Here is a 27,514-nt window from a genome sequence, read left to right on the forward strand (position 1 = left end):
CCGCAGGCTGCGGGGCCCTGCTGGCTCTGACAGCCGGCGGAGCCGCCTCCCCACCGCCGGCGCCAGGCCATGGGGAGCCGTGAACACCCGTGAGGAGCGGCCCGGCCTGAGGCGGGGAGCAGGAGGGGGCGGCGGTGCCGCGTCACCCCCGTGGCCGCGCGCCGGGCTCGGCTGAGGGGCCGCGGCCTCGCGGAGCCGTACGGAGCTCGGCGGCCAGCGGCCCCGGAGGGCTCAGCCGCGGCTCGGAGCCGGTGCACGGCGGCCCCGGAGGGCTCAGCCGCGGCTCGGAGCCGGTGCACGGCGGCCCCGGAGGGCTCAGCCGCGGCTCGGAGCCGGTGCACGGCGGCCCCCGGGCCCGGCCCGGCCCTTCCCGGCGAGCGATCAGCCCACCGCCGCCAGGGGGCGCCGCGCCCCATACCGGGGAGGGGCAGGGCGGGACCCCGGTGTGTGAGCGGCAGGGCCGCGGGCCAATCACAGCAGGGAACTGCGCAAAGGCGTGGCCGCGGCTCTTGGGTGGGCGGTGCTAAGGGCGCGGCCCCTGAAGGCGGAGCAAAGAGCTGCGGGACTTTGGGGGGGGAGCTTGCGTTGACTGACGTCCAGCTGAACCAATGAGAGCTGAAGCCGGGCCGGTGGGCGGGGCTGTGGTGGGAGGGTGGTGCCCGCGGGCCGTGAGGGGCAGGCGGACGGGCCAATGGCGCGGGGCCCGCGCTGGCGGCGCGGCGCGGGGCCGGGCGGCGGCGGGCCGGGCGGCCATGGAGCGGGTGAGCAGCACCATGAAGCAGGTGGCCAACCCGCTGCCCAAGGTGCTGAGCCGGCGGGCAGGCGGCAGCGGCCTAGAGGCGGAGCGGGAGAGCTTCGAGCGCGCCCAGGTGCGGGCGGGGCGGGGCGGGGCGGGGCGGGGGATGCGGGCGGTGAGGAGGGGAAGGCGGCGGCCGACGGGCGGGGCCGGCCGGGGCGCGGCGCGGCGCGGTGCGGTGGGCACGGCTCGCCCGTACCTGTGCCGGGCGGGCGGGGTTGTTTGGGTGGGCGCGGCCAGCCGGGTGAGCCGGGGCCAGATGGAGCTGCCCGGCGGGTTGGTGCTGGCACGAGGGCGCAGCTGGGTTGGCGCCAGGTACGGGGGATTGGCGGAGGAGGGCCGTGGGTCGCCCTGGGGCGACAGGGATGGCGACCCGCCGGACCTCGTGGCTAGGGCTGGACCCGGCCCTGGAGGAACAGCCGGAGAGCCCCAGCCTAGCAGCGTCTGTTCAGCCTGGCCTCCCCAGCAGCGGGGCTAGAGAACATTATGGCCTGAGCTGACAAGTCTCCAAGCCCGGCCACAGCCAGGCATCATGCCCAGGATGGTGCCACCCTGTCCTTGGAGCCGCCCTGAGCACACATAGCCTGTGTGTTCCCTGGCTAGAGGGGACACAGAGTGGCTCTTTCGCCAGTGGAGTCAGTCACCCCACTGGGTTCTGCTCCTGTGTCACTCAGGGACCCCAGGTGTGGACAGGGTCTGTCCCTGCAGGTGGCTCCTGGGAAGAGGCACCGATATGTTGAAAAGCAGACAGAATTTGCTCCTCAGCAGCATCCAGAGTATGGGGATGGATGGGGCCCTTCGCTCAGCTTTTAGGTGATGGATTGGTGTCCTGCACAGAGGAAAGACGGCAGCCAAGCTGGAAGGGCAGTAGGGGTGCTTTGGTGGGAAAAGCTGGTGATTTGGGGAAAGGATGTGCTTGGGGCAGCTGGGGATATGCCTGCACAAAGCATGGGGGGAGTGAAGAGAGTGGGATGGCAGCAGAGGGAGCTCGGGACAGCTTGGCCGTGCTCCATGTCCAGGGATGGAAAGTACCAGTGAAGCAGAACTGTTCAAACCTACTGTGGGAGAGGAAGGGAAACTGAGGCTGAAGCAAAGGTAGAAGTGGGACCAGTGGGAGTAGACTTGAATGAGCCCAGAGTGGGAACAACACATGGGATATGGCTTAGAGATGGAAATAAACACCAAATCATGTCTGAGGGGGTTTTGCAGGAAGAAAACCCACCAGTCCGTGAAGTTGAATGCAGGATCATGTGCAGGGCCCTGCTCACCTTCCTGCTCAGGTTACCTCAGACATCAATTATTTACTCATACTGCTAAAGGTAGGAATGGAACTGGTTTGCTCCTGGAACTTTCTGGTTCCTTGTTGTGTCAGCAACAGCCTGATGGGCCTGGAGCTCTCTCAGGCTCCCCCTGAACTCGTGGTTTCCTGGGAAGGGCTGAGTGCTGCCCACATTGTTACAAGCTGGATTTCATCTTCCTGATCTTATTTCCAGACTAATGACACAGTGACACAGCATGGCCTTGTCTGGCTTTTTCTTTTTCTGTGCTTCAGCTCTGTGCAATTCCCTTTCTAACTCATTTTTTCTCCCCCTCTTTTTTTTTTTTTTTTTTTTTTTTTTTTTTTTACATAATTCTCTCCACTTTAGAGAACTTGCCAGGCACCCCTTAGGTCTTGGTTGTACGGTTTTTGTCCAACTTCTTCTTTCTGAGTTTTTTTTTTTAGAGAAACTTTGTGGCTTTGGGTTTTTTCTTTTTGAAAGTGACTTCTTTTAAGAAAACTTTCATCTGTTAAATGGCTTTAAAATGAAAAATTTGCCTATGTCTTCAGCATGTACAGACTCCTTCCCTCCCCTCCAATCCTGGCTGTCTCAGGGCAGCAGCACATACATCACAAAGCCTATTTTGGGCTAAAAGTGCTGAAACGGGCAGAAAGTGTATACAAATGGGCCTTTGGGGAGCCTGAGGACCACCTCCTTGGGTTGGCAGCACCCAGTCTCTGTGGTCTGAGCTCAGATTGGAAGAACAAGAGTACCCTACAAAGCTGTGGTGGTGGTAGGACATCCTAGTAGCAGGGAGGTCTGGAGGTGGGATGTTCCTGTGGTGGTGGTAAACTGGTGCTGGAATTGTTCCATGGTGGTGGGATATTCTGGTGGTGGAAAACTTCCATGGTGGTTATTGCATTGCGCAACTCTGTCCTGACAACCTCCATCTGTTGGCTTGCAGACAAACAGGAGTAAATTTCCTGGTGGCCTCTCTTCTGCTCCTACAGTTGTGCAAGTATCTCGATTTTCCTGGGAATGCAAATGTGGGAAACCTGAGGACATGCCCAGACATGGTGTTCCTTTCATGCTGTTCTTGCTGCCTGCTGGGCAAGGGCAGCTCAGGAAGAACAAGACACAGCCAAGGACTCCTCTATTCCTTTTCTGTCAATGCTGGTAATTTTCATAGGAAGTTGAGCAACAGGGACACAAAATCCTGCAGTTCTGCTGCCATCAGGGAGTATGAGTGTTGCAATGACTGTTCCCCCTTTGCTGGTGTTTCACGTGGTGATTCACCATTCATCACCTCAACCTTGGCACAAATCTTTGGGCACAGCAAGGATCACCAACGGAGGAGAAAAAAACACTGAAAGTGAAAATTCTGCCACATTTTAAGAGAAATGTTTCACATGGTGTCTGATGTTTGCATCCCCTTCAAGTTCTCCTGGTTGGATTAAGGGGTATGTCCTGGTGCTGGAGCTCTGCAGGGAAGGTCTTTATGTAGAGTAGTGCTTGGGATCTTCCCTCCTTGGGACCTTCCCTCCTTCTTCCTCTTTCCATGCTGTAATTGTCCACAGCAGACATCCTTGTGCCATGATGGAGCCAAGGACTGAAATTCCTTCTGTGCTTGGCTAGTTGGCAGAGACTGGGTGTTCAACAATTGGATGAGCCAAAGTGTTGAGGGTGAAGTCAGGGTTGGAAGGACACAGGACTTCAGCAGGGCAGGGATGATGCTCCAGGGGTGATACCGCAGCCTCTCCTGCTCCTTCACTCATGTTTTGCACTGCCATGGGATATTTATTCCCTTCATTCCCAGCAGGGATATGGCCAGCAGGGATATGGCCAGCAGGGCATCAGTGCAGGTGCAACTGCAGACTCCCAGAGGTGGTACATGGCATTCCCAAGCAAAGCAGCAGCTGACTCCTGGAAGGCTGGAGGTATGGAAAGATCCTTACACAGCTCAGCTCTTCCTGCACCAACTTGTTCCTTCTTTTTGTAAACCCATCACTGCATTGGGCAAAAACGCTCAGACATCAAAATTGAGGGAAATGCCCTTGAAGCTGTAGTAGGACATGCCCTGGTCTTTAGTCCTTGTCCCTGCCTTGTGGATTTTGGGTGGAAGGAGGCGGCATATTGTGGTGGTGTGTTGTCATCTCCTGGGCTGCAAAGTCACCAAATAATTCTCTTGTGTCTCCCATCCTGAGCACTGCTCCAGTGCCCAGCTGTGCTCCATCGGGAGCCATCATGTCCCACACCACTGCAGGCTGCCCTGTCCTGAGTCAGTGCTGTGTCCCAGGGATGAGGACATGAGGTGGAGACAGTGCCCAGGGCTGTGGAGGAGCTACAGAAATTCCATGTTTGTTTCCCAGAGCTCATGGCTGCTGGGGCTTCGTACCATCCAATGAGGCTGCATGCCCAGCATGGTCCCTACCATAGGGACAATTCCAAGGGTTGGAATCCTGACAAGGGTGGGGGTTGGGAGGAGACACTTCTTTAAAATTCCTGCAGAAAATCTAAAAAACTTACATTTTAGATTCTTTGGCTGTAGTTTTTTTCTGGTAAATTCAAGGAGTAGCATAGGGGAACAGGGACCACTTGGACTGCCCACAGCTGCCACTACCTCTGGCACATTTACACAATGGTCCCTAGGACTGTGTGCAACAATAAAAGCAATTTATGACTCAGAAATTACCCTGCAAAGACTTATTTGCAGCAGAAGGTGATTGCTGGCTACATCTCCACTCCTGCCATCAGAATCTCCAGGGTGGTGCTGGGGATGTCAGATTCTCCTGCTAAGGATTTCCCAGTGGGAAGGTGTGGCATTTTCATGCCAGGGAGATGCAGAACTCTGAATGTAGCTGATGCCACTTCTCCTCTGGAAGGTTTTAATGTCTTTAGTATCCATGAGCCATCCCTCAGGGGCTGCAAAGCTGTTTTGCTTCTTACCTTGCTGCTGGAGGAGCCTTCTCTAAAACCAGGTGCAGAGAGATGGTGCAAAAGAAAAAGTATCAGGTGCAAATGAAATTGATTTTTTTTTCTCCCTCAGTGTCAGTTAATAAATTATTTTGATATGTCAACCCAACTTTTTCACAGCCAAATTCAGGTTAAAAACAGCTTTGTGCCCATCCTGTCCCTGCCATGGGCTGTGTCACCTCTGGGCCACCATCACAGCACCATTAATGCAATTAATCCTTTTCTCCCATCATTCTTATAAGTGGGAATACGGTCCAGACACAGCAACCCAGCTGATTTCAGATCAGACCTAGCTCAGTCCAACTTGCAGTTGCAAAGGAAATTCCATTTACTACTGAAAAAAAAACAAAACCAACGGGTTTTGTGGTTCAGATGCTGCAGCCACCAGCAGCTTTGCCAAGAAATTCAGTTCTTACACAGGAAATGAGGCTTCTTTCAAAGCACCAGAGTGGGGCTATATATATACAGCCTCTCTGAAAAGATATTTAAAGAAACATATTGACACTAGCAAGAACAGGAAAAAATAGCTCCTGGCTGTGGGGGGCGAGGGCTGACGGCAGCTGAGCTCATCCTGGGGGAGTAGGTGCTACAGGGGATTAATTCATGGCCCTTTCATCTCCAGGAAAAGGAGCTCCTGGGTTTGGTGCTGTGTGAACCACCGTGCTTTTGGTCTCCTGGCTTTTACTAGGAACTAGAGGTACTGGGGATTGAGTGCAGCTTCAGTAATGGGTCATCTCGTCTCTTTTCAGAGAGTCCCTCTTAAAAACTTATTTCCATCCCCAGGGAAAGAAAATCTTTTGCCCCGTACCAGATATGGGGCTGCTTTTCTTATTAGTGCACACAGGGATGGAGGGGCTTAGGAGGTTTTCTTTAGATATAGAAATATCTATTTTAGATGCAGAAATACCTGAGTTTTTTAATGAGGGGATGGACTGCAGAAGCAGCTAAGCCTCAGGAGGATGAATATATTTGGTGCTGAAAGTACTTCCACCAAGTCCAGGAGTTTCTGTAGCTGGGAAAACATAATAGTTTTGGACCACCAAGTGGCAAGGGAGAACCTTGTCCTGAATTACACTAGAGGCTGAGTGGGAAGACAGGGATGCTAGGGGATGTGGTTGCCCCAAAAACCCCTTTCCCTCTCACTCAGCATGTACTTCCCCACCAAGGATGTCCTGTCCTAGGGGTGCAGATGGGTTCTTGCCCTCTGAAATTTATCCAATTTAACTCCATCCATCTGCAGAACTGAGGAGAAACAGCCAGGAAAGCGGGGTTTTCACTAAATTTCCCATCAGAGGACTCTGGACTGAGTGTGGTCCCCTCTGCTGCCCCTGGCCATGACCCAAGTCCAGCGAAAACAGTCAGGAAGGGCATGTGGGATGTGGGCACCTGTCATGAGGAGGGGGTGACTCATCCCAACTTTGCTCTCCCAGAAGAAAAAACCTCTGGACAGGGGCTGGAGCTGCAGGAGGGACAATTTTGGCTGAAAGACTAAGAATCCAAGGATGGGGAGAAGGTGCCCATTGTAGCCCATTGCATCATCCCACATACGTGACATGCAACCAGGATGAGCATCGCCTGCTCCAGCACTGTCCAGCACATGACACTGCAGAGTGAGATCCAGCACCTGGGTTCTGAGCCCATCCTCATCCCTGTACCCTCTGAACCTGGGACAGAGGGTCAGCAGCCTCGGACCATACAGCAGCATGAGGGCTGGAGGAAAGGCTGGATTCTGGCCCTCATGCCTGCCACCAACTTGGCTGATTTATTTTGCAGTCACCAAATAAGAAAACTTCCTGGGGACAGCCTGTTCTCCAGGTGACAGCAGAAATAGACAGCACAGCCAGTGTTTTAGCCTGGATGTGCAAGTCCAGCCCACAGCTGGACTAATTATACATTGTGTGCTGTTCCAGGCTAATCACAGAGCAGAGTAAATGGTCCCAGTCCACAGCAGAAAGGTGAATTATTCTCTCAAGGCATACACAGACACTGAAGAGTTTATTATGGACTCACAGAGACGGTTGTATTAGAAGGCACCCTTAAAGTTTAGCTTGTTTTACTTTCTGCCATGGGCAGGGACACCTTCCCAGGCCAGGTGCTCCAAGAGGAGAGACCAGGTTGCTTCAAGCCCTGTCCAGCCTGGCTTTGGACAATTCAAGGAATTAAAGTCGAGCTGTTTGAGTGAGTCCAGAGGAGGCCACAAAGATGTGCTTGGGCCTGGAGCCCCTCTGCTCTGGAGACAGGCTGAGACAGATGAGGGTATTCACCTTGAGAAAAGAAGGCTCTAGGGAGACATTAGAGCCCCTCCAGTGCCTAAAGGGTCTCCAGGAGAGCTGGAGAGGGACTTTGGAGAAGGGGCTGGAGTGACAGGATAAGGGGGAATGGCTTCAGATTGACAGAGAACGGATAGATATGGGATGCTGGGAAGAATTCCTGGCTGTGAGGTTGGTGAGACCTTGGCACAGGTTGCCTAGAGAAGCTGTCTGCCCCACCCCTGGAAGTGTCTAAGGCCAAGTTAGATGGGGCTTGGAGCACCCTGGTCTTCCTTCTAGTGGAAGTTGTCCCTGCCCATAGCAGGGGGTAGAACTGGGTGATCTTTAAGGTCCCTTCCAACCCAAACCAGTCCAGTATTCTGTGCTATGTGAGTTCAAGCTTTCCTTGTGCTCTTTAGGCCCACTGCGCCATGACTGCTGAGGTCTCCCCACTGATGCTATCCTGTGTTTTCTGGGCTCTTAAGAGGAGAGGGGACAATTCCTGGGTTTCCCTGAGGTTCTGGCAGAAGCACTTTGCAACACAGTTTGCACTTACTAAATCCTGTATTCTTGTTCACTTCCATGTGAACATGGTGACTGGAAAAAACTATTTTCCAACCAGCATCTACTAATTCAAATAAAGCACGATGCCACAGTCTCTCTCGAGGGTGATGAGCTGCTCACATTCGTCTTTTATTCCAATAAAAGAGACAAATGGTAGCAATAAGCAGCAAGTCTCCAGCCTGGCCCTGGCAAAAGAAGCCACTTCTCCCAAAGGATCCCTTTCTCTGATGGAAGTTTCCTCGTTCCTGCATGGCAAGCACTTGGCACAACAGCACTAAACACCCACCCAGGAAGGGCAAAGGCTAATAGTGTTAAACTGGGATTTAGTGGCATCACACAAAGCTGACTACCACTCAGACTAGGTAAAAATAGCATCTAAAATTATGGAAGTCTTGGAATAAAGTAGTCACAGCTCAGCAGGATTTTATTAGTTTGCTCCACTGCCAAGTAATAAAGGATCTTCTTCACTTCAAGACTTGAGTATGGCACATTGGGGCAACCCCAGGTCCCCTTGAACCTGACTTTCATGGCCAAACCATCAAACCAGCCTGGCAACCTCCCTATGAGCTGAGTACAGCTAGAGCAACTCTGGAGCTGCCTGATTCTTCAGTCCACAGTGTTCCCAGCCACTGGACTGGTGCTTTCTGCATTGGTGGGAACAGAGGCACCTTTTTGTTGGAGCACCAAACTGGCACAACTAAGGGGCAGGAGGGGATCCGTGAGTGAGTGCCAAGCACTGTGGAGGGCACAGTCTCCAGGACCAAGCTGATGGACATTCCCAGCCCATGGTGGGGACTGACACCCTGTGTTGGCCTGAAGATGCTGGAAGCTGTGGCCAGGGTCCGATTCTGCAGCAGATACAGAGCTGATCCTGTCTTCATCACACAACACCAACCACAACCAACCACTTGGACATGCTCTCCATTGGTGTGAGGCTTGTCAAGCTGGAGACGTGTCCCACCAAAGAAGGGACTGAGATTCCACAGTTCCAAAAGGCAGCTCCGTGTGCTAAGAGACTGCTCTAAAACATTTGGGTTAGGCTGGAGGATCTTTAAAGATCATCTGGTCTCAATCCCTTGCCATGGGCAGAAACATCTTTCTCTAGGATCAGGCTCCTGGTTACAGGAGGGCTCTATTTAACTGTTGAATAGAGCAATTGGCATCTTCTGCACAAGCCAGATACAACTCTCAGATCCCCAGCCTGATCCTGGTGAAGTCTCAGTTCATCCACAACCTCTGCATCCCACCTCTAAATGAGCTAAATGCAGCCTCTGCATCCCACTGAATAAATCATGGATCAGCACTTTGGCGTCTCCATGGGCTTGGCAGGACGTCACACTGGTGCTAGCCCTCACCTTGCTGATCCATGGGCGTCACAGAATCCTTTGGATTGGAAAACACCTCCAAGGTCATTGAGTCCAGCCTGTAACTGATTCCCACTTTGTCACCCAGCCCAGAGCTCTGTGTGCCATGATGAGTCATTCCTTAGACACCTCCAGGGATGGGGACTCCGCCACCTCTCTGGGAAGCCCTTTCCAATGCTGGACAACGCTTTCCATGAAGAAATTCCTTCTGATGTCCAACCTGAACCTCCCCTGGTTTAGCCTGAGGCGATGCCCTCTTGTCCCACCTGTTGTCCCTCTCATCCTGAGCCGTGGTTACCAAGTGTGCCAACTTTAGGCTGCTCCATATGGACTACCCAGTCCAGCTCTACAACCCTTGGAGCTGCTCAGGAGGAAAGTCCCACAGCACCAATTAGTGGTGTGAGGAGATTTTCTGAGGTCCTAAGGGAATGCTGAAGTAGTGGCAGAGGAAGACTTCGCTTTTTTGGGTGTTGAAGAAGTCAGTGTTGAAGCTGGGAATGGCTGTGCCAGAAGAGATGTTTCTTCTGCACTAAGTCAGTGAAAGCACTGAAGAACTCATCTCTTCTGGTGGTGCTGTTCCCAGTCAGTGACCTGCTGGTGTTTTTCCAGCCAGGAATGTTTTGTGCACTTTACTAATGGGAATGAAATGTTCCAACAGTCTGCAAGGTTTGGCTGCTTCTGCAGAGGTATATACTTGTCTGGAGAGGGCAAAGGTGAGTATTCTGAGTTGTGCTGAATTTTATGGTCACCTGGAACTCACATAGTCTGTCCAGTCCTACTGGGATTCATGGAGCAGGTGTCGGGTGAGGCTGTTAACCCTTTCAGCAACCTGGGGAAGGAGGCTATGTGTTTTGGTGAAGTTCCTTTCACCTTGTGGTCCCAGGGGACACTCCATGCTCTATTCCTGATCACCATGGTACCTTTGATCCTCCCCAAGCATAAGGAACCCAGAATTGTATTGAGGTGATGTATGGGGACAGTCCTAAACCTTCTCCTCACACAGGAGGGGTGGGAGGTGGTGGGGTGCCTTGGGACAAGGCACAGACAACATTTTGGTGGGTGGGATCCAGCCTGGAATTTCTGCTGTGCCCCACAACTTTCTTTCCTTGGGGGTACCTCAAAAGGTGGGTTGAGCAAGACCCTCTCCTGGCTTTACCTATGTCCTCAATAGAAGGGCAGACTGCTCCCTTGTTTGTTTTCCTAGCTCTTGCAGTCCCACTCCAGCTCTTTTTATAGCTCGGGAAGAAGTGCCTTGAGTTTCTGAGTCGTCTTGGAGGCCAAGCACACAGGGAGGAGTCGCAGCTAGAAATAGGGCTGCTCTCTGCTTCTGCATTCCAGATTTTTTTTTTTTTTTTAGCTGAAATGTCCAAATTTGAAGAGTTCCATTGCCACAGGCACAGAACTGCAAACCAATCCACATTTTTTCCATTCACATTGGATCCTCTTTCTCCTTTGCCTTATTTCCAGTGCCCTCACACCAACCACTGAACCCCCTTGGGATTATTTTCCCAGCAAACAGGGTCTGTCATCCCTGCCTGTGTTTTCTATAACCCCCAGATTTCAACCCTCAATACAGCTGGTTTGGCAGGAGAACTCCTGAGGAAGTAGTAGTGTCTGGGGGATGGAGGAGCAATCAGGTACCAGCCAAAGCTTCTGAGCAAAGAGCTCAAAGAGCTCAGACTAAATATCCAGCAATTTCTGCCTACAGGGAGGGAAACAAAGCTTTGGCAGCAGCACAGACACAAATAAACCAGAGAAAAGGAAAGAGTAGAAATTGTTGGACAAAATCTGTGGTTTCCAGCCCATTATTATCTGGGATTTTTGTTGTGGTGCTATGCTGGGGCAGGGGCATGTGGACAGAGCTGTCCTGGCAGAGCATCCACAGCATCCTGGGGTCGGCTCCTCTCTCCCATTGGAGCAGGGTATCATTAACTGTGTCACATCTAGACTTTTCCATTAATCCCTTAATACCTGGATACCATTGTGGGGCATACCCTAGCTGCAATCTCCTCTCTGAGAGCTTTTTAGCACAGAACCACTTTAGGTCCCTGCTGCCCCTTGTCTATCAGCCTCCGGAGTGCCATGTGTGTGCACCAACATCTCTGTGAGCTGGGAGTGGGATATGCCAGGGAAAAATACATCTAGGATCAAATCTCAACCAGTCTTTCTTCTAATCAGCCATCACTTGGAATGACAATTAGCCAGTGTCCCTATTAGATCTTTTATAATTTTAATCATTTTCCCTCCTTCTCTGTGGCATTCACTAACTCTGGGAGTTGTTGCAATCCAACTTCTCTTCCCATCAGCAGGAAAAGGAAATTTTTCACATGGTGGGAATGCTAAGAACTATGGATTCCTATCAGAGGAGTGAAGTCAGGCCCTTTTGTTGAATAATAAGCAAATTTTGGATACCCATTCCCAGCACCTCCAAGGTATTCTTTCTTTCCAGCTGCAGCAGGAACTGCTATGATTTCTGCTTGGGGAAATAGCAAGCATCTTATAATCAGGGTATGTAGCCATGGTTGAGGTCTTCTGCTTCTTCTTCCTATGAGTATTTCCATCTTTCCCAGCCCTGGAGGGTAAGGATAGTGCTTAGCTCCTTCCACAGCAATCCCCAGCTGGTCCCACAGCCTGGTTTCAGGGCCTGAGTGTTTGCTTGTCCCCTCCAGATGTTGCTGGTCCTGTGTTTAGGTTCAATATGCTCTTCCAGAAAGAAGCAGCATTTCGAAATTCCCACCAATTGTCCCCACATGGATTTGTTTCTCTGCCTCACCAGGGTACGGCAGAGGAGCTGGTGATGGTGGTTAATCTGTGCTCAGGGCTCTCTGGGTTGTTTCTGATAGTATCATACAGCAGATTTCTTGCACATTTTTCTTTATTTATCCAGAAATGTGACAAAAAAAAAAAAAAAAGTCCTAATTCCCTTGATTTCCTGAACATCATTGGAACACTAAGGATTTTCTCCACAGAAGAAACTACTACACTACTGGGTGCAGTTCCCAGGTCCTCGGGCTAGTGCCTGGCTTAGCCATCCATCACCTTCACCGAGGCTGCTCTGATTCCTGTGGCTTTTGTGTCCCAGGAGCCTTGTCCCTGTGTCACTCCCCCCGACCCTGTTACTTCCAATAGTGCAATATGTCTCTAGCAGGAGGATGTGCCAGGGGAGTGTCTGGGGCTATGAGGACCAGGGTGCCCTGTGCTGGGCTGGGCTGACCAGAGCCAACTCCTGATGTTTGGATGTCCCCTATGCCCCTCTGCCAGTGTCAGTGGTATTATGCATGCTCCTGTGATTTGCATTTGAGAGCAGAGATTTCCCTCCCACATTAAACCCCCTGCTTTCCTGGAACAACATGGAAATCCTGGGGCTGCCTGTCGCTATTGGACACAAAGTAAGTACTCAAATGCCTGGTAAGTTCAAAGGCCAAAAATTAGAGGGGTTTATTCGAGCATCTGATATTTATAGAACTCCAGAAGTGACTGTGGATTGGAGGATGGAATTACCACGTCTCCAGCCACACTGGTCAAACCAACAGTCCATCAATTCTCTTGTCCCACAAAGAAGAATGCAAAACAATTACTATTTACATGAACAGTGTGTGAGAACTCCAGTAGAAATATGTAAACAGATCAGAAGTCTGAAGAAGTTTTATGAGAACTTTAAAGACTTTCAAAAGAACTATAAAAGAAAATGTAACACTTTTAAAAATCAGGGCAACAGCTGCCCTTCTCTCTGCCCTGCTGAACTCTAGCAGGGGCATCCCTGGGGTGCAGAGCCCTTCAGGCACCCCTCTTCCCGCCTTCATCCCTGTGTGGAAGATGTATCATCCTGCTCATAGGGCCTGAGGAGGCAGGGAAAAGCGTGGTAGACACAGCCATCTATGCCCAGCCCATTCCACTGTGGAATTACACATGGGGGATGCCCCCCATGCCATGGGGAGCCAGTGGCTCCCAGCACAAGAGGCATCCCCTGCTGCCAAAAAAGCTCCCGATGGAGCTGCTTCTTATAGCCTGTGCTTATTCCAAGTGCCTCCCATCCGTTTTCCCAATGCTTCCAGTAGGCACACGCATGTTTTCCACACCTGGAGCTGGGTTTCATGCTCTTAGTGCCCCTCTAGCCTCGGTGCAGGGGCTGGCCAGAGCAGGACCGTGCAACCCTTCTCCTTGGGCTGCGTAAACCTAAGGGTATGCTGGAAGTGCTCCAGCCAGTGGTGTTTATTTCCACACAAGGAAAAAGAAGAAAACAAAATATTTATGTATCAGGAAGGGATTTTGCAGCCTTTTGCATGGAATCATGCCTGCTGTTCCCTCCTCAATCATCTCAGGCAGCAATAACACATGAAACACGGTTTCCTTTATGTGCCGGGCTTTTTCCACCTCGGGCTCCACCCTGGTCGCAGCAGAGATCCCTGCTCCAGCCCTGCAGGCTTCCCAGGCCCTTCTGGCACCCCAGGGGGCAGGCAGCTTGCCGGGTGCTCTCAGCCGGGCAAAGTTATGAGGCTATTGCAGGAGCATCACCTGTGCAGGAGCAGCCGCAGGCACTGGAGGGGTGTTGCACACGGGAGCAGGGACTACTAAAAGAGCACAAGGAATGCTTGAACTTGCATAGCAGAGAATCCTGGAATGGTTTGGGTTGAAAGGAACCTTAAAGACCATCTCACTCCACTTCTAGCCATGGGCAGGAACACCTTCTGCTAGACCAGGTTGCTCCAAACTCTACCCAGCCTGGCCTTGGACACTGCCAGGAATGGGACAGCCACAGCTTCTCTGGGCAATGAGTGGCAGGGCCTCACCACGCTCACAGGGAAGAATTTCTTCCCAATATCCTCTATATCCCTGCCCTCTGGGAGTGGGAAGCCATTCCCCCTTGTCCTGTCACTCCAAGCTCTTGTCCAGAGTCCTTCTCCAGCTGTCTTGGAGGCCCTTTAGGCAGAGGAAGGGGCTCTAAGTCTCCCTAGAGCCTTCTGTTCTCCAAGTGAACACCCCAAGGTATTCCAGCCTGGCTCCAGAGCAGAGGGGCTGTACCCTTCAAGGTTCACCCCAGGATGGGGTTTCATCCTGGCACTGGTGCATATGAGGGGATGCCAGGCAGGGAGTTAACCATGTCATTTCTTAGCTGTCATTTGGACACCTATTTGCTCCAACACTTTCCCCTTGGACTCAATTAGGCACCCTGATCCTGCTGGGTCTGCTGGGAGGGAGCCCAGCTGTTGACCCCTCTGCAAACCTGCAGCTCTCCAGAGTGCACGGCTCCACAGCCTTTCTGGGAAGCAGCTCTCTGGGACATGGGGAGCTGGACAGCATCTCAGTAGCTGGGGTGGGGGGAGAGAGCTGGAAGTGGCCTCTGGAGCCAAAGCAAGCAGCCAAACCTGTGGAAGCACTAGGAGGAGGCAGCACTGCTGTGAGCCAGCATTGCCTGCTCTTCTCCAACCTCCCCCTGCAACCACACGGCACTTAAATAGGAACAAGCTCAGGGCTGGAAACTGTCCCCAGGCTGGAAGGATGTTCTGTATTTCCTATAAATACCTTGAGTGCTGCCTATTAACCAGAGGCAGGCACAGCACCCACGTCCCCACCACCACCCCAGCACTGCTGAGGGGGCTGCAGGCAGGGGCTGGCCTTGTAGGACATGGTCTGGTGCAGGGAAAACGTGCTGTGGCATTTCCTAACCTATTACATCCAGTGGTTTCACTTCAAGCGAGTTTGTTCCCCCTTTGCTACACATCTGCAACAAACTGCTCGCATTTAGCACTTGTGGGAGGTGCTGAGGTGTGTGTGCCTGTACTGGAGCATCCACACAGCCTCCTGCTCCCTTCTCTGGGTTCACATGGATATAAAGCTCAGGGGATGGTGTGGGGAGCTCCTGGCAGGTGGTTATGGGCTGGACACTGAGCTGAGCACCACACTTGGCATTGCCAGGCCCTGCTGTCTCAATTCAAGGGGCAAGCAAAAGCAGATAATTAAAGTGATTCATCTGATGGGGCAATGGAAGGATCACCTAAGGCAAATATTTGGAAATTCACAAGCGCTTCACTATGCTTTGGGGGAGGGAGGAAGGTACCCAAGGGCAGATGCTGAATGTGTTCTGGCACTGTGTGTCATGTGAAGCCTCAGCTCCCCATTTATGGAGTCTCCGGGGCAGAATTTGGCAACTTTAAAAGGAAATTAGTTTGAGATGTGTTTTATGGCTTCAAACTGAAAGAGAGGGGGACTGGCTTGGGTATTATAGGTTTGGATTGGTATTAGGGAGGAATTCTTCCCTGCAAGGGTGGTTGCCCAGAGAAGCTGTGGCTGCCCCATTCCTGGAAGTGCCCAAGATCAGGTTGGACACAGCTTGGAGCAGCCTGGGATAGTGGAAAGTGTCCCTGCCCATGGCAGGGGTGGAATGAAATGGGCTTTAAGATCCCTTCCAACCCAAATCTTTCTGGGATTCTGTGATTTATCAACCATCTTCTGAGTCACTAGTGACATTGATCCAGGTATGAAAGGGCAGTAAGTAGAGAAAGGAGGACAAAGTTGGGGGTTGTTGATGTGGGAGTCAGTGGGCTCATGGCTGGGGGTAAACATCCCCATGGATGGGGAGAGCTGCTGGGGGCATTGACACCTGTAAACTTTGGGGCTTGCAAGGTGGTGGGTGACATTGGAGCTCCAGTCCCTGTGAGCCCAGGGAGCCACGAGGGTCAGACATGGCAGGATGAACCAGTTCCCACTGCAGCTGTCTTCTTTGCTGACCCTGTTTCCTTCTGGGTATTGGCTCATCTCAGTGGTGTCAGCATCAGGCGAGAAGGGAGTGACACTACAGCAGTGTGCAAAGGAAGAGCCAGCCTGGGGTTCCTAGAAGGGTTTCCAGATAAACTGCATTTAAGGATGGGGCTGCAGGGGACCCAGGAGACATCTGCAATGATGAGAAAGTTGTAACATAGAGCTTAAGTGTGCAGGTTTACATCCCACTGCCGTCATTCACCTGGGCCAGCCCTTTACCTCTCTCATGGTCAAACATTTCTCCCCCATCTCTAACCTGACCCCACCCTTGTTCAGTTTAACATCATTGTCATTGTCCTGTGCTGGGACCCCAGAGGTACAGGCCCAGGGGGGATCTCGGAAGATGCTTGGCTTTTTGGGCTGTCAGCACACATGGCTAGATCATGTCCCATTCTCCAGAATCCCCCAGTCCTCTACAGGGTCGTCTCCATCCATCCATCCATCCATCCATCCATCCATCCATCCATCCATCCATCATCCATCCATCCATCCATCTATCCATCCATCTATCCATCCATCTATCCATCCATCATCCATCCATCATCCATCCATTCATTTAGGAAATCAGTGATGGTAGAATACACTGAATCACTATGGAATCTACAGTGATGAGAAATGGAATCAGTGGATCCAGGATGTGGAAGGCCTGCAAGCAGAGATGAGAGGACAACACTGAGGGGGCATTGGTGCGAGTAAATGGCCCCGTGGATGGAGAGGGATGCTGAGGGTGGTTATCCTAGTCTGTGCTGGCACTAGGGATTACCCTGGCCCAGGTCCATGGTCATGGCCTTGGCCTGAGTGAACCTCATGAGGCTCCCATGGACCCACTGCTCCAGCCTGTCCAGCTCCCTTTGGATGCCCTCCCTTCCCTCCAGCCCATTGGTGGCACCACTCAGCTCAGTTTTAACCTTTCTATGGATTCCCAGCCCTCCACACCAGGTAGGGAACAGGAGTTTCATCTGCCTCTGGTTTGGATGGGGTGATCTATCTATGTCTCCTTGCAACATTGGCAGGAGCTGGAAGCAGCAAGGGGGGAGGATGTTGCTTATCCCACCTCTCTTTTCCGTCTTGCATTTTTAATCCTGTTGGCATTGTATTGCTGCTCTCTGAGCTCCTGCCTACCTTGTAGCGGCCCCACTGAGCCGTGTTCCAGAGGGCTGTGTGAGTGCTGTAACACCAACAAGGATGGATTGAACAGGGAGCTAAAAATATCAAATGATCGATAATGGCACCATGACCCCGACATTTTGGGGTTTTTTGTTTTTGGTTGTTTGTTTTTTTTTTTTTAAGACAATCTCTATATTGACAGCTCAACCAAGTGGCTTCCTGCAAAGGCAGGAGGGATAATGGAGTTTGGCTCCCTGCCGGGCAAGCGGCAGCTTCACCCACACCTCTCTGTCCATGGGCCCTGGGAGCCCTTCTGGATCTCCTGCCTGGGATGATGTGGAAGGGCTGCTCTCCTCCCTGCTTTCCCTGCTGCTCCAGTCATGCTGAGCAGCTGGGGGAGCTTGGTGCTGAAATAACCCCTGGCACTCCATGCACAGCCCTGGGCACAGCCACCAGCCCTGGCCCTGGGCCTGCTTCAGCCTGATCTGCTTTTTCCTCTCACTTTCACATGCCCAGGACACTGTGGTATTACAAGGATTTGGAAATGGCTTTGAGCTTTTTAAGCACTCCTCCCAAGCAGATATTTTTCCTAAATAAAGATTTGCAAAGGTATTTGGGCATTAGACGGCCAGGGGGATTTCCAGAAGTGTTGGAGCAGCCAAACACCCTTTAAATCTGCCTCCATGCAGTACAGGGTTGGGGCTGGAAGCAGCTGGTACACCAGGACTGTGACCATTTGGGGACATTTTTACATCAGCAGTGTCAGCATGAGGGTTTTCCAAAGGACGGATCTCTTTGGAAAATCACAGTGGGCTGAGCCGTGAGGCATTTGGCTGTAGTACAGTATCTGAGTCAAGAGAAACTGATCACAGCTCCAGCTCCTGCCAGTACTGTTCCATCCCTGTATCCTGACTAATCCATGATGTGGTGCTGGCAGCAGGGAGTGTGCCTGGTGCAGGTCTTGGCTCTGTTTGGAAAGACATGGAGCAGTGCAGGAAAGCCAATCCCTGTTACAGTGTTCTAACATCCCACTCAGAGGAAAAACTCACCCTGCTGTCACCACATTGATGACAATGGCTTTTTCCCACACTAAGTCTCACTATCCCAAACACCCCCAGTGCCCAGCATTCACCCCCTGCTCCTAAAATGCAAACTCCTTGCACAGCCAGTACTGGTCATCCAGCTCCAAGAACCAGACACCAAACCCAGCCTAACCCAGCCTTCCCAGCATATTCCCCAAGGGCGTGCTCCAGGGCTGGAAATCTGCCGGGAAGAACTGAAACCTGAAAGGAACAGACAATAGTTTTCCAAGTGCTTGGTGGTTTTCCCAGTGAACCTGCTAGTCTCCCTAGAGTCCTGAAAATGCCAGGATCCTGGAGCTCCCCTATGAGAACAGTGCTTCAGCAGTATTGGGCAGGTGTAAGCCATGGAGCAGGATTAGTTTATTGTGAGTTGGGGAGGTGGGTTTAAACTGCTGCTACACTGGAGGAGCTGGGAAAAAATACCATTCTCTGAGGAAAATTAATTTTAGAGTCTGAATCCAAGGAGTTGGTTGAGAACACAGCCCTGATTTGGTTCCTTCCCTTGGGGAAGACTTGGGAAATACATAGAGATCAAGAAGGAGCAACAGATATTATTAGTCATCCAGGAGGGAGGCGGCTGCAGAGGAAGAGGGTTTTTAGTGGAGTATTTTTAGACTTGGTAAAATGAACAGAAGGAGAGGAAAAAAGAGGGAAGGAGACCTTTGAGAGGCACATAAATGCTCCCTGGAGCAGCTTGGCCCATGCTTCCCACTCTCATCCTGAGCAGATGAGGCAGAGATTTGCTCCAAAAGAAATCAGAGATGTAAAAAGCAATAAAAGCCAAAGCCTTGGGGAGCGTTCTGAGGAGCCTCTCTAGGCTGCAATGACAAAAGGCCACACTTGCTGAGACATTTTACCCTAATTCCCATCATTTTAATGAGAGGTGATTGCTGAAATAGAGATTAAAAGCTGCTTGCAGAGCCTCCAGCAGGTGGGGGAAGATGCTGAATGTCTCTTCTTTTTTCATCCATCGTGATCCAGACCACACATCCCATCCTGGAAGCTGGCAGGAGGGCCACAGAGCTGCAAGAGGGTGGAGAGTGCTTCCAGGGTGGAGAAAAGGGACATGGAGTGAAGCGCCCAAGTAAATTCAGCCAGGGGGAGAGGAGGGATCTGCACCTCTCCAGATCAGACCAGAGGATGATGAATGAAGGCCCTCAGAGGACAGGGTGAAGCAAGGAGCTGCCTCCTGCCTGGTTCTCCAGGGAAGCAGCCCTCACTTTGCTTTCCCTATTCCCTGTGGGAAAGGCTCCTTCCTACCCCAGTGGGGGCAGTGCCTGTGATGCCCTGCAGTTGGTGCAGCATCGGTGCATCCCTCCTAATTCTCTCCATTCCGCCTAGAGAGGCTTGCTAAGGTCTCTGCAAGTGCATCCCAAATTGTTCAGATAGGATTCAGCCCTGGAGAGGTTTGCTGGAGCCTGGGATGAAGCCTGGGTTTGCCCATCTGACTGGGATACTCTGTGTATCCCCTCTTTTCATGACACCACCTGGGAATAACCCAAGAGCACCCAGGAATGCCTTTTCACCCTTGTATCCTCACAGTGGTGCAGTGAACTACAGCAAGGAACTCCCTTGGGAAGAGCATGAAATTCCTTCCACCTCAGTGGATCCCTGAAGTGGTGGGATTTATCCGCACAGGCTGCACCAGCCTTTCTTCAGCTCTGGATTGGTTGGGTGCTGTCATTCCTTCTCGTTGCTTCCAGCTTTCCTGGCTTCACTGGAACTGGGGTTTCCCTTTTCTCTGAGGACCCTCCCAAAAATTGCTTTTAAGTTAATTGCCAGATTTTCTCCTCAAGCTGCTTTGGCTCTGATTTTTGCCCCCTGGCTGAAGCTCTCCCCCCCGTGCTGTGAAGCCAGATGGATTTAGAACTCTCTGCCCTTGCCCAAAGCGCTTCCTGGTGGTGTCTAAACTGCGGACATTGCTAGCTGGAGCAGCTCAGCCATGAGGAACCACACTGCAGCCGTGGCCTCAAATACTTGGATGTCCTGGCTATGCAGGTGACCCTAGATACCTTCCCCCTGAGCTGAGCACTCTGTTCAAGGGGGCGCTGGTCTGAAAGCTTGACTTGGAAAAATAAGGTTAATGATGATTAACTGATTTTAATTTGGGGGATTGAATAGGGATGCTGGGAGCACAAAGCCTGTGAGTGGGGGGTGGGCAGTCTGGCATGGCTGCAAGCAGGTTCCAGTAGCATTACAGCATTTCACCAGAAACTACAAAAAAAATTGATGTATCCTGTGTATTATTTTAGAGGCTATTTTCCATGCAGGTGGCATTGTAGAGAAGGTCCCGTCCATCCTGTGCATGTGGGAGGGACTGGGTTTAGTTCAGATCCTCTTTGGTTTTGGCTGTGTTCTTTGCATACCTGTCTTAAGGTCTCTTCATGCAAATCAGCCATTAATACTTGATGACCAAGTGCTAATTGCAGCACTGTGGCCTCTGGAAGCTGTGGCTTGGCTTCTTGGTGACTCTGGAGATGGTGCCCTGGAAATTCTGGATTGCACCTCCAGGATGCCCTGGGGCAGCAGGCAGCAGCGGTCGCGGCATTGAGTTCCAAGTGATGCTAAACACAGCTAAGGGGGAAATCAATTAATTCCAGGATCCCTTTAAGCTGGGGGAAACACCATGCTGGGGTTGGGCTGCACAGGAAGGATCCAAGCTCTCACTTTTCATGTTGAGAACACAGCTGGGAGTCACTCGCTGTGGGGCTTCACTGGCGGGAGGCACAAAAGCTGGCCCCATTTTGGCACCTATGACAGGAGCAGGTACTCCCAGTAGGGGCAATTGCCTGCCCTGATTGCACAGCATTGATCTGTGCTCATTCCCAGGCTCAGAGCAGCATCCAGACTCTGCTCCCAAAGGAATTTGGCTGCTGCTTCAAACCATCTGCTCTAGCAAAACACATTTAGTCCAGCAAAAATGCTCTGAGCTGAGTGCTGCCAAGCATTCTATCCCTCTGTCCATCCCAGGGATCTCACAGGGGCTTTAAAAACCACCTGAGGAAAACACAATCTGGACTTGGCCCTAAAAGCTCCCGCAAAGCTGAGATGAACTGGGTGGTTGTGGAGCTGGGTGTTGGGAGAGTGCAGGAGTAGCGCTCTATCCCCGTGGGGATGTGGGATCCTGTTATCTCATTAAGAGAGGCCAGGTCACCATCCCAGAGTAAGTGGCTGAGCCAAGACTAGACTGTGGTAATCCCGAGGCATTAGTGTGTTGGATTAGTGTGTTGGCTGGGCTGGCCCTGCAGCAACACTTGGTTCTTGTGTCCTGAAGCATCTCCTCTGCTGGCAAGCCAAGGGCCCTGGCAGTGCTTTGAGGTTGCTTTTAGGAGTGATAGAAGTGTGATAGCAGGAGTGATAGAAGGAGTGATAGAAGAATGGTTTGGGTTTCTTTTGTGCCTTCCCATCAGAAAATATTCCTTGAGTACAAGAAGGAGCTGGGAGATACCAAAATCGTCCTTCCTGGATGCTTTCCTGTCCCTCGTTGGGGTGGTCATGGTGGTCAACGAGCCATTCCTGCCTGCCCCTGGGACCGACTCGGGCCAGTTGCTACACTGGTTGAATTCTTTTGTGGTTGGAAGCAAGATGCTAGCAGCCGAGGAGGCTCTGGAACAAGGGAACTCTGTGCAGGTCCCAGACAGACCCACTGGTGTAGCTTCACCCCCAGGCACAGAGATGGGGCAGGAGGTGGGGCGGGGGGCTGACAAAGGGGAGTCTGACAGGGAATCTGAGAGGGGTCTGGCAGTGGAGTAGAGGGTCAGGCAGTGGAGCAGGAGGTGCAGGAGGCCAGGGATGGGAGCAGATGTTGCAGTGGGGCAGGATTTCGGCTGGGGGTCGTGCAGGGAATGAAGCGGACACCTAGCAGTAGGGCAGCAGGGCTGCACCGAGGGATGCGAAGCTCCGCGTCCCCGAACCCTCCGGCTGTCCCCGAACCCTCCGCTCTGCCGCCGCCCGGCGCGGGAGGGCGGTGCGGGGGGCGGCACGCCCGGGGGCTGTCCCGCAGCACCGCCCGCCCCCCGAGGGCTCCTTTGTTATTCTGGCCGAGCGCCGCGGCCGCTCCTCCCGCCTGGGCCGTGTCGCCTTTCGCCGGAGCCCCCCCTCGCCCCCGCCCCGCCCCGCTCCGGCAGAACCTTCCAGCGCCGCCGCCATGGGCGCCGCCGCCGCTCCGCGCTGAGCCCGCGCCCGGCGCCCCGAGCCCCGCCATGGAGCTGGGCAAGGTGGTAAGTGCGCGGCCACGGCCGCCCCGGCACCCCCGCGCCCCTCCCGGCTCATTCCTGGAATCAGGGTTCGCATCCAGGGAAACTCCTTCCCGGGGATGTTCGTTACCCGCGACACCGGCGGCTCCCAGAGGAGCATCGCGGGGAGCGGGGATGGTTCGTACGGCAGCGGGACCCGGGGGTTCGTCTCCGTGGTGATGCGGAGCTCCCGTGTGCCTGCGGCCGGGGCGGGTTCGCTCCTACACAGCCGTGTGAGCCGTCCTCCCCATGCCCGGCTCGGCCGTGCTCAAGCCGTGACGCGAACACCCGTGTCCCCACGAGCGCTGGTGTCCCCATGCATCCGTGTCCCCGTGCGTCCGTGTCCCCACGAGCCTTGATGTCTCCACGCATCCGTGTCCCCGTGCGTCCCTGTCCCCATGCATCCGTGTCCCCACGGGCACTCGTGTCGCCGTGCATCCGTGTCCCGACGGGCACTCGTGCCCCCGTGCATCTGTGTTCCCACAAACACTCGTGTCCCCATGCATCCATGTCCCCACGAGCCTTGCTGTCCTCATGCATCCGCGTCCCCACAAGCACTCGTTTTCCCTTGTATCCGTGTCCCCACGAGCACTCCTCGTGCATCCATGCTGCCATGTCCCCACGAGCACCTGTGTCCCCACGTACCTGTATCACCATGCACCTGTGTCCCTCTGCCCAGTGCTGCTGTCACAGCTCCTCCAGCCCACAGGGACTGCCCCTTGCTAGAAGGAATGAAAACAAGTTTGGGGTGAGAAGTGAGTTTTTAGGGACTGTTCCTACAGGGAGCATGTTGACTCCTGCGCTGCTCACCTGGGAAGAGGAATTTGGCTTTTACCGGTGCTCCAGCATGTCCCTCAGATGCAGCATTAAGCCCACGTGCTCATGGCTGCTCTTGGCACCATTGCAAGATCCAGACATTCTGGGGGATAAGGGAGAGGGATGCCCCATCCTGCTCCCGGGAGTTGCTGCTCACCCAGAAGCACTGCAAGGAGCAGTTTCCACTTACACTAGATCTGAGCTTAATTTCAGAATATCCTGCTAGGACAATAAGAGCTGCTGTGTTCCTGCTGGGGTGATGCTTCCCAAGGAAGGTGGGTCCTGGGTGGCAGTTGATGATAGAAATGCACATCTGGATGAGCTCCTTGAATCTGCTCCCCGAATCCTTCATCCTCACTCCTTTCTCTCTTCATGTTCCAAAAAAATGCCTAAATATTTGCATCTGCTGGGAAGCAGTAGACTCTGGTCAGCATGACTGGGAATGTTTCAAGAATGTTTGAAGGTGGTGGTAGACCTTCCTGGAGTGCTGACCCTGTCAGACACGGCCACACTCCCTCCCCAGACAGAAATCATCACTGCTGGAAGAGATTATCCTTGCATAAAATCCCCATTTAAAATTAAGAGCCTGGCTGTTGGGGGCAGCTCATGGGAAAGACTCTGGCCACAGCCGAGCCAGCTGGACACAGATTGACTGCCCTGAGCAGTAATTAAGTGAGAAGAGTAATGAGTGGATGTGCATGTTTTAATGGAGGGATGGGTATCCTGGGGGTCCCCCTGGATTTCTGCCTCTCCTCAGATCCAGCCCCCTGTGATGGGCTCTGGTTGTGCTCTGGAGTTGGAAGTGCCAGGCAGCGGCAGCTCGGGCTCTGAACTTCACAGCTTCCCCAGTTGGTCCCTGTGAGGTCTGGATTTTGTAGCCTGCTTTTTGCCAGCTCTTCTCCCCAAAATGTCTTCTTACCATATTTTTTTTCCTCTGAGGTTTATCTGTGTATTGGAAAAGTCCACATGCCTTAAATTGGATATTAAAATTCCATGTCCAGGTAATTAAACTGCTTAAGTTTTTTATGGCTGGAGGAAGCCAGTTGCCCAGCACTCCACATACTTGTTCCTTGTGATGTGGTCACTGCGGTAAACTCTTGTTTCTGGGAGCCAAACTCTCCCTGTGATCATTCCAGCTCTCCCCTGCTGGCATTGAGTGTCTCACTGGAGCCCTTGGGATCCACCACAGAATGGTTAGCTGGTTGTCTTCCTTCTTTCATTTGCATTGAAGGTGGAGGAGAATTGGATCACACTGTCTCATCCTACCCCATCTCTCCTGATGGTGTGGAACTTGGGATTTTCACTGGAGGCTCTGGAAGAGCCAACAGTGGGTCGAGTCCTTGCACACACAGCTCATGGGTGCATCCTCCTATGGATCCCGACCTCTACTACCCTCAGGAGGAGCTGGGAGCTGGTGGAGTGGGCTGTCCAGGCACACTCCAAATGGACATAAGAGACATCCTACAACTTTATTTTGGTTTTGGTACTAGGATAACAGCGCTACAGCTCTCAAGGCAAAGGCATGCTAGAAGTTGGGTGTCCACTTCCAGCCTCGCATGTCTCCTTGTGGTCAGAGACCTCTGAAACACACATCACCACTCAATTTTCTGGCCTAGGTGTTTTTTTTCCCATGAAACCCCACCTGTGCTGGAAGAGCTCCATAACACTCCTCTTTCATCATTGCTGAGTGCCGGAAGGGCCAGTGGTATTGTCCATCTGAAGTCATCATCCTCCTGGCCTCAGGAAAGCAGACCTAGAGGCAGCAAGCCAGAGCAAGGTCTGTGCCAAAAAGAGCATCACGGCGATGCTGTTGGATTCCAGCGTGGCTCACGGAGTTTATTGCCATCTTCCCGGTGACTCTGTTTTGGGATGTTCCATGTGCAGGCTATGGGACAGACAAGGTGACCCCAAACACCTACACTGGTATCACTTGGGGTTCAGGGCTATCTCTAGACACCTTGGTTCTCCTTCTGCTGGCATCTGGGCTGGTGGCATCAACATCTCCTCCTGGAGAGGGACATCTGAAGCCACCACCACTGGGAGTGACCCCAATGGATGCAGTGAGGTTTTGGGGTCTCTGTCACTGGAATATGTTGTTGGTTTGAGGAAAATGGTTGTTTTTATGACCCAAGCAGTGGTAAATATGAGACTTGTGTCATTTTGGGAACTATTCTCATGTTGAGGGAGCGGGAGGTAAGAAGAGCAGCAGCATCTTCTGGGATATGCTCACACAGCCTGGACAAGGAGCTTCATCCCCAGAGCAGCTCCAGGATGTAGCCAGCCAGGAGAGGAGCACTTGCTTTATAAATTCATGGATTCAGTGTCAGATGCAGCCAAATAGCCTGGATTAAGTGGTGGGAAGGTATTTTTCACATCTTCTGACTTCCTTCTCCCAGGAAGCCTATGGGACTGAGCTGAAAGGCAGGTTGAGCATCTTCCTGTCCAATACATAGAAATACATCCCTGGGTTTTACATCCCATGTGGCCAGCCAGGCCTGCCAGCATTGCTTTCTTGCCTTCCTGCCTCCCTTTCCCTCCAGCTGCTGGCAGGCACAAAGGCAGGCTTGTTTCCTGCTTCTGCTGCTGCTGTCAGGCCACAGGTGCCCAGCACCTGTGTCCCCAGGAGCTCTCGCCAGTCCTCAGTGGAGCATTGACTACCCCAGGTGTTACCCAGCTGGCTTTGTTCCAGGAGTTTGCTGGACAAAACCATTCCTTGAGTGCCTTGAGGCTGGGATTTTGACATTAGCTGCTGAAGGTGGGTGATGTTTAAAGAGATTGACAGAATCACTGGGTTGGAAGAGACCTTCAAGATCATCGAGTCCAACCCAGCCCCAACACCTCAACTAAACCCTGGCACCCAGTGCCACATCTGGTCTTTGTTAAACACACCCAGGGATGGGGACTCCACCACCTCTCTGGACAAGCCATTCCAGTACTTTATCATGCTTTCTATACAAAACTTTTTCCTAATATCCAACCTGTATTTGCCTTGGTGCAGCTTAAGATGTGTCCTTGGAAGAGCTTGCCTGCCTCCCATGTTCTGCACAGCCTCCAGAGCCTGAGCCAATCTTTGCTTTACTGGGATTTGCATTTTAATTAAGCCCATGGATGTTTCTTCCAGGCTTGTTGTAGTCAAGTCTTCCTGCTTGCACTCTTCGCTGAAGCTCCTGCATCTGCAGGGCTTGTGAGCAGTTTTTCCAGAGGTACGCTCCATCCCAGCTCTCCGTTTATAGAAAGGAATTAAGGAGAAATGAGGGAGCATTACTAAGAGGATTTGCACTGTGACTTACTCAGTTTGTCCAAATTATTTGCAGTAGCTCTGGATTCTTTAATCAACACTCATTTCCTTCTGGAAATGAAAGAAGCAGGAAGGCGTTGTGCTGCTCCTGAGCCAAGCTTGGCTCTTTGCCTCCAAATGGGAAATTTTGCATTCAGAGAGTGAGCTGGGGGAGAGCTGGTGGGCAGTGAGGGTGTGTGTAGCAGAGGGAAGTGTGTGTCAGGGCTCAGAAAGCCTCTGTCATCCTGACCCTCTTCCTCCATGCAGTTTTGGCTTTCTCTGTCAGGAGCCTGCGGACACATGCCCAGAGAGGTGACATGGGACCTGGTCCATGGGTCACCCCAGTGTGGAGCTGCTGGTGGCTCTGCCCTGCTGTGGTATCTCCATGTGAGAAGTTCTGGGCTGGATCAGACGTTGGGAATTCCCATGGAACAAAGCTGTGGTGGCCTGTCAGGCAGTAGACCTGGGAATTCCCTTGATGTTGCAGAGGCAGGAAAAGACTATTGGAAAGATGTCATTACTCAGGGATAGATAGCCCCAGACTGCTCCTCTCCCAAATGGCCTGTGCCTTTCCATGCACGCGTTGGTGCGGTTCCTTTACCCTGCCCAAGTGGCACTTGGAAAGCTGACAGTGCTTGCAGTATTCCCTTGCAGCCTTCCCAGTCCCAATGTCCTTCCCAGCTTGGCAGAGCCCTGTGCACAGACCTGCCCCACAGAGCTCAGTCCTGGCCCTGTGTCACCCTCACACCTCTCCTTGTGCAATAGACCCCTCTGGACTCTCGTCCTGCTTCCTGCCTGGCCCGTTGCACAAGAGGAAACTCCAGGGTTTCCTGTCCCAGCAGCAGGGTGGGGCGTGGGGCTGCCCCATGTCCCCAGTGTCCCCTGCCCTGTTCACGAAACTGGAACGGGACCAGCAGTGCTGCCCAAATGTGTCCTGATGGGTCAGAAGTCGCCCTCATAGGTTGGAAGCTCATAATTAAATTAAAATTCTATCAGCTGCAGGTGTGGGATGGTGGTGGGGAGCGACATCTCT

General features: G+C 52.6%; 1 protein-coding gene and 1 long non-coding RNA gene across 7 annotated transcripts in view; one reads left to right on the plus strand and one right to left on the minus strand.

Annotated features, from left to right (window-relative positions):
- Positions 1-691: 691 nt before the first annotated feature.
- Positions 692-27,514, plus strand: part of HIP1 (huntingtin interacting protein 1) — a 44,216-nt gene continuing 17,393 nt past the window's right edge. For 2 of the 6 annotated variants that reach the window (XM_072916834.1, XM_072916833.1), the window contains exon 1: positions 692-869. In XM_072916834.1, the coding sequence (XP_072772935.1) occupies positions 753-869 (117 nt within the window). In that variant the 5' untranslated portion in view covers positions 692-752. Of the gene's footprint in view, positions 870-21,784; positions 22,374-27,514 lie in introns of those variants that run through there. The other 4 variants (XM_072916835.1, XM_072916832.1, XM_072916830.1 and 1 more) reach the window with 4 other exon arrangements.
- Positions 19,005-23,357, minus strand: LOC140680320 (uncharacterized). The gene is made up of 3 exons (XR_012051486.1): positions 23,199-23,357; positions 23,034-23,110; positions 19,005-19,176 (listed from the first exon to the last, which is right to left on the minus strand). It is a non-coding gene; the product is annotated as an uncharacterized lncRNA (long non-coding RNA).

This window comes from Taeniopygia guttata, chromosome 19 (assembly GCF_048771995.1).
Source record: "Taeniopygia guttata chromosome 19, bTaeGut7.mat, whole genome shotgun sequence".
NCBI lineage: Eukaryota > Metazoa > Chordata > Aves > Passeriformes > Estrildidae > Taeniopygia > Taeniopygia guttata.